This window comes from Anolis sagrei, chromosome 8 (assembly GCF_037176765.1).
Source record: "Anolis sagrei isolate rAnoSag1 chromosome 8, rAnoSag1.mat, whole genome shotgun sequence".
Classification (NCBI taxonomy): Eukaryota; Metazoa; Chordata; class Lepidosauria; order Squamata; family Dactyloidae; genus Anolis; species Anolis sagrei.
The window spans coordinates 34136001-34142000 of record NC_090028.1 but is presented as its reverse complement, the minus strand read 5'-3'; the positions used below and the strand labels follow the sequence as shown (position 1 = coordinate 34142000).

Genomic DNA, 6000 nt, shown 5'->3' with positions numbered 1-6000 from the left:
GAAGAAGGAAAGAAAAGAGGGAAGTCTATGAACAAATCGAGGAAGGAAAGAAACATTGAAAATGCATACTGGGAAGGTTAAGTGACATAGTCCTCACACACTTGGAGGTTGCAATAGACTGGAACACTACTGTTATTTTCGGTAATAAACTTTTGGCACTCAAGCATTGTAAGGGCTTGGACTGGATGGCCCTTGAGGTCTCCTCCAACTCTTCGATTCCATGAATAAATTCCCCAAATAGTGAATGGCTTCAGGAATCAACTGCTTTGCAAATCCGTACAACTGAACTTTGTAATGTACTGAGGCCAACATCATGGGTTGTCAAAGAATATGTTTAATAAAAAATAATTAAACTTCCATTTGCTCTATAGAACATCATAGAAAGTAATTCAATAAATTACAAAGGACTCTTAAGACGCTTGTTCAACTACAAGAAAGCAAAATCCGGACTACACAGAACACAACTGGCAAATATTGCAAAACGTTCAAAAGAAAAGAAACGGGACCAGGACAGACCATGAAGCCTGAAACGAGGGAGAGAAATACAAGGCAATAACAGCTAAGGTTCTTTAGTCACTACCCACATACACTTCTCCACCATACTGGATATCTTTTGCACTGAAATTTCAGCACGAATGTATTTCTAATGAAGGCTCCTTGACGTTATGCAGCCGCACTTTGCATATCGGTTTGCTGAGAGAGCTACATGTTTCAAACAGAGACTGATAAAACCTTTGACTTCATATTCAAAATCTGTATCAACCACACACTGCGACTGTAAAATTGCCTCAATACAGAGAAAGATCATCACTAGAATGGTAAGCAAATCCACTTGACCATAATTAGGAAAATACTTTATTTCATAAATTTATTAAAAATTATGTTTAGGGCTTTATTTTGGGGCGGGGAGAGATTATGTGGGAAGGGTGCAAAAGTGATGGTATTGTTGAGATACTCCATTGACTAAGTCAACAACCGTGTCTGGAAAACTTTGGCTATATCATGGATACATACAAGATCAAACAAAAGTGCTATATATTACAAAGGGCAAAAATATTAAATATGGAATACATCCTTTCATGATGAAGAATTGCTATCCCTTTTTTGTCTCTTTGTGGCATGTTTTGACTATTGCTAAGACATTGTTATGATGGGCCGAACAAGTCATACATACGATTCTGGGGAATGGGAGAGAAAATACAATAACCAGCACAATCCAAATGATATGTCTGAATAACTGTGTAATTACATGTAATACTGCTTTCCTAGTCAAGGGGGTTAATTATTTTGCATGTACAAACTTTATTTTCTTTTTTTTAAATATTGGTAAAGATCTCGGTAAAAAAAACAACACAGTCTTGTTTACTGTACAAGCAAGCAACAGAACCATATCAAAATACAGATTTTATTAAACTATTCCCTTTTGAAAAGGTTTGTTATCGACTATCATCAGTACTTTTTTGATCCATTTCTTAAGCATCAGCCTATTCTTTCATGGACCGCAAAGCAAGATCAATACGATCTCACTCCGAATCTCAGTCACTCTGTGATTCTCCCATATCGGACCAAATAGCAGCTTCAGCGGAATAAAGAATTTATCATATCGCACAGCAAATATTAAGACTGATTTTATGTAGTAAGGATTCTGAGGATTTGTATCTCGACAGATGCTTTTGAAGCACTGTAACAACCATGGTTTCACGGTATATGTTTTCTCATCATTCTTGAAAGTGCTTTACGTTACTGGGCAACTCAGCATTACAATTCACTGATGATACCCTCAATCTTGATTTTGGGTAACACTTTTTTTCCTATATAGTCAGAGTCAAACCTGTAGGGAAATATGACTGTTGTTTATAAACACGTCCACATTTCCCCTTACCATTATTAACTGGTAACTACAGGAGGCTACATGGAAAACAAACGTAAAATAGAAATAGGAACAAACAGAGCAAACAGGCCATTCTTACAAGGATTTAATCCTCATACATGAAGTATGCAGTGTTGAAAGTGGCACTTTTAAGTTATTTCAACTTGTGGATGCAGCTCCTCGACAACATGAATGAAGGCTGTAGAAGGAGCCTGCTTTTGAAACAAAATACCTATCCATGGTGTCAAAAGTTAACAGGAAAGGGATTTTTTTTTTGCATTGTATCAAAATCTCCCTTTACTAGTCAAGAGTGCAACTGGTAATGGTCACTTCCCTTGCCAAATTAGCACACGCAAGATGCCTTTTAAAAGTCAAGCAAAATATGAAAACAAGTAGAGAAACTAATGTAAACTTCCTAAACTAACTCAGCTGAGGTAACAAGTAGCCAAAGTAATTGGCTGAATGGGAAACTTTTCTTTTTTTAGAACACAGTTGTACCTGAATTGGAAACGTCAGCAGTGCATCACAACACTAGAGCATTCTCATGTAATTAAAGCAATGGATGGTGATGTAGATTCTACAGCTTTCATGACATTCATTAGCTGCCCAAATTATTGCTGAGTTTTGATCTGTAAAGTATAAGTGTCAAGGAGGCTGTAAAACTATATTCAGATTAAATCAAGAACGAGCGTAAAGAATTGTTCACTGCAAATATATTAAATATACAGCTCTTACGAAGCTTTCTTAAAAATTAACCCCTCAACTAAAAATTATAATGCTTTTTGCTGTAATTCCTTTTCTTTTTACACGGTCGTGTATCCGATAGTACATACATGTGGAGACATTGATGTACTTTCAAAGAAATATTACATGCAAAACGTCTCTGAAAGCAGTCTTAAACAAATACTGAAATGTTCGGTCAGTAAATTATCGATGCACTCACTCAACGTTGGGTTATTTACAACAAAATAATTAAAGAATAATTTCAAAAGCAGTTTATAATTTAAGTGCAAGAGCCTGGGATCAGTCTTCGTCGCTGGAATCTGAATCCTCGGAGGAGGAAGACGTACTGTCCGATCCCGAGGAAGCGTCGGCTTTCTCCGAACCCTCGTCTGTGCTGTTTTCATTGCGAGAACCTGCCTCTGTCCCCCTCTGGACTTCTTGTTCTTGAACCCTAGCATTCCCCTCCTTTTCTTCCGCAGGCTTCGTCAAGCCGGTGCTGTTGCTTTCACTGTTCTGTACTTCAAAAATGTTTGACTGGGACAAAGCTGGGATATGAAGATTAAGGCCTGGAGTGAGAAGCATCCCTGGATAAAGTATATTGGACAACAGTAAGGGGTTAAGAGCTAAGGGGGTGGCGGCAGCTGCGGCAGCGGTTGACGTGGAAGGTGAACCTGACACAGAATTTTCTCCGCCGTTATGTGCATTTTGGCTCTCTGTCCTCTCTTTCTTTCCATCAGGTTCCCTGGAGTCACTTCCCTTTTTTTCCTCAGAAACGGATTCTGCAGACTTCGTTAGCAGCCCTCCCATCCCTAGCAAATTGGGCAAGCCCGTCATTCCTGAAAGCAACATGGGAAAGACGGCTGCCATGTTCTTGGCCTCTCCGGCGGCATTGAGGCCAGCAGGCATTCCCATTAAACCTGCGGTCACTTGCAATGACTGGAAACTCTGCAAGTTTTGCTGTAAGGCCTGGAGAGTAGACAGATCCACTCCTTGGAGGAGCCCATTGGCCAGCAAAGGGCTGACCGGGATGTTGGTGGCCGTCGTCACAGCCGCTGCCTTGGCCATCTCGCTTTTCGGCCTTCTCCCTCTCCGGCTCACCTCTTCACGAACAACGGGCCCCGTGAGAATACGGTCAAACATGCTCTCAGGAAGGAATCCCTGGATGGGGAGAGGGAAAAAAACAACTCTTAGTACACACCCATATCTTAAGCTGCAGTTCAGACAAAAATTATTTATTTATTTTATTTATTTACTATATTTGTATAACCTTAGCCTTCAGGCAACTCAGTATTTAAATCACTCACAATAAAGGATTCCACTAACAACTTGGCACAGTTGCGAAATGGCTATACTGGGCCCATAACCCTGTTGGGTGAGTGGACTTGTTAATGAAAGACCTTCCTCATAAATGTACAGCAGAGCAACTTATTAGCAGCAGCATGACGCAGCACCAGTAGCCAAATGTGATAAAAAGAACAAAAACACACAGACCAATGTAATAATAATAATAATAATAATAATAATAATAATCTCATTTGCTGTGGCATACTGTGCTTTTGTGTCAGTAAAATAATACAGTAAAATAATGCTTCTAGGCAGGGGGTTGGACTGGATGGCCAACTCTATGATTCTATAATAATAATAATCATCATCATCATCTTTATTTATACCCTGCCACCATCTCCCCAAAGGAGACTCGGAGCTAGTGGTGTATGGCGTATGTTCTGCATTTCTGTATCTCAAAACCTACAGCTGATAGGTGAAAAACAGGAATCAACAGGCCAGATATACCCAGAAACAGGACTAACATTTGAGGCGTCAAAATGTATGTTGGCCAGTATTATTTATGTGCATATATATGTCAAGTTACTTGCAAAGGTTTGTTGTCATGGGTTTCCAACTCTTTCAGGACATACCATTTGATTCTGTAAATATACTTCCATTTTATTTTAATATATTTATTAAATTATGAGACCATGCAGCACACACAAGAACAAAATGCAAGGTTTTGTTATCCAAAACCTGGCTAAACCTTGTCAGTTCTCAGAATTCAAAGTTTCTATATTGAGAGCCAGGTCTCCTTCTTTGGAAAGGGAAACATCTATTAATTCATCCATCTGATTTTTGGTTTTACTGGCACTCTAATATTATTGTTAAATGAATTTATTGGCTGATTTGTATGATGTTTTTAAGATGTTTTTACTGTTTTACTGTTTTAATTGTATTTTTATGATGTATACATTGCAAGCATCGTTGATGAGTCCCCCTTGTGGGGAGAAGGGCGGGATAGACGAATATAAAATAATAATAATAATAATAATAATAATAATAATAATAATAATAATTTCCTACTGCGTTAAAGAAACTCACCGACTGTTTCACAACATCACCCCACTCAGGAGCCACTCCGTATTCAGAATTCTCTTTCAGGAATCGGCACAAATCTTTCAGCGGGGGAGCAAAAGCACCTCCTACCTAAAATGTGAGGCATCGGCAAACATTTCTCAGACTGTTTCACAGATCAACATTTAGTTTATGTTCATTATTTAATAAATAAGCTATTGGTTGTTTTTGGATAGGAGGTAAAATAGTTATAATGGCAAACTAAGATCACATCCAGCAACTCTGGCAGGGAGACAGTTGAGAAGCAGGGTGGAAGATGTACCAACAAGATCCTCATCCAGTTATTTTACTGTTTCTGGTATAAACCTACCTATCTATCTATCTATCTATCTATCTACTTAATAAAAGTGAAAATGTGTATGTGGTGAAGGTCTCCACTTACACAGACAGCCTCGTGCCTCCACAAACAGCTTTAACCCAGAGTACTGAGGAGCCACCAAAAGCCCTCCCTTCAATCACATTTCAGGTTATAGTGAACATGTCTCCCAACCTCTGCAAGTGTCTTCCCTAAATGCCACATTGCCCCCCCCCCCTCAAGTGAAGGCTTTCATTTGGGGACAATTTCATTCTAGATGTTCTGTTTTTTCCTCCAGAATGGACAACCCAGCGTTCCTTTCTCTCTCTATGGGTGTGGAATTTGCATGACTCCACCCACTGCCTCTGTCTTAACCCTTTTCTACAGCAAACAGGAATTGATCTGCAACTGAACAAGAGGTTTGGGAAGAATTCACTATGGTTTATAGTTGTAGTTCAGCTACATCCAGAGAGCACTGTGAACCCAACCAACGATGGGTCTGCACCAAATTTGCCACAGATGATGCTATTTGCAGTACCTTCACTCACTTCCAAAGACCACTGTGGCCCCCACGAATGACGGACCTGGACCAAACTTGCTACACAGACCCCCACCCCCCATGACCCACTATACATCCCGGTGTGGTTTCAGGGAGGACAGACCATGGACTATGGGATTTGCAGTACCTTCACCTGATTTGCCTCCCACA

The 6000-nt window shown here is 39.7% G+C and overlaps 1 protein-coding gene across 12 annotated transcripts in view; it reads right to left on the bottom strand.

Annotated features, from left to right (window-relative positions):
• Positions 1 to 318: 318 nt before the first annotated feature.
• CHD9 (chromodomain helicase DNA binding protein 9) overlaps positions 319 to 6000 on the bottom strand; it is a 102670-nt gene continuing 96988 nt past the window's right edge. For all 12 annotated transcript variants that reach the window (XM_060787996.2, XM_060787993.2, XM_060787998.2 and 9 more), the window contains 2 exons: positions 4964 to 5068; positions 319 to 3751 (listed from right to left, as the gene is read on the bottom strand). In XM_060787996.2, the coding sequence (XP_060643979.2) occupies positions 2894 to 3751; positions 4964 to 5068 (963 nt within the window). In that variant the 3' untranslated portion in view covers positions 319 to 2893. The remainder of the gene's footprint in view (positions 3752 to 4963; positions 5069 to 6000) is intronic.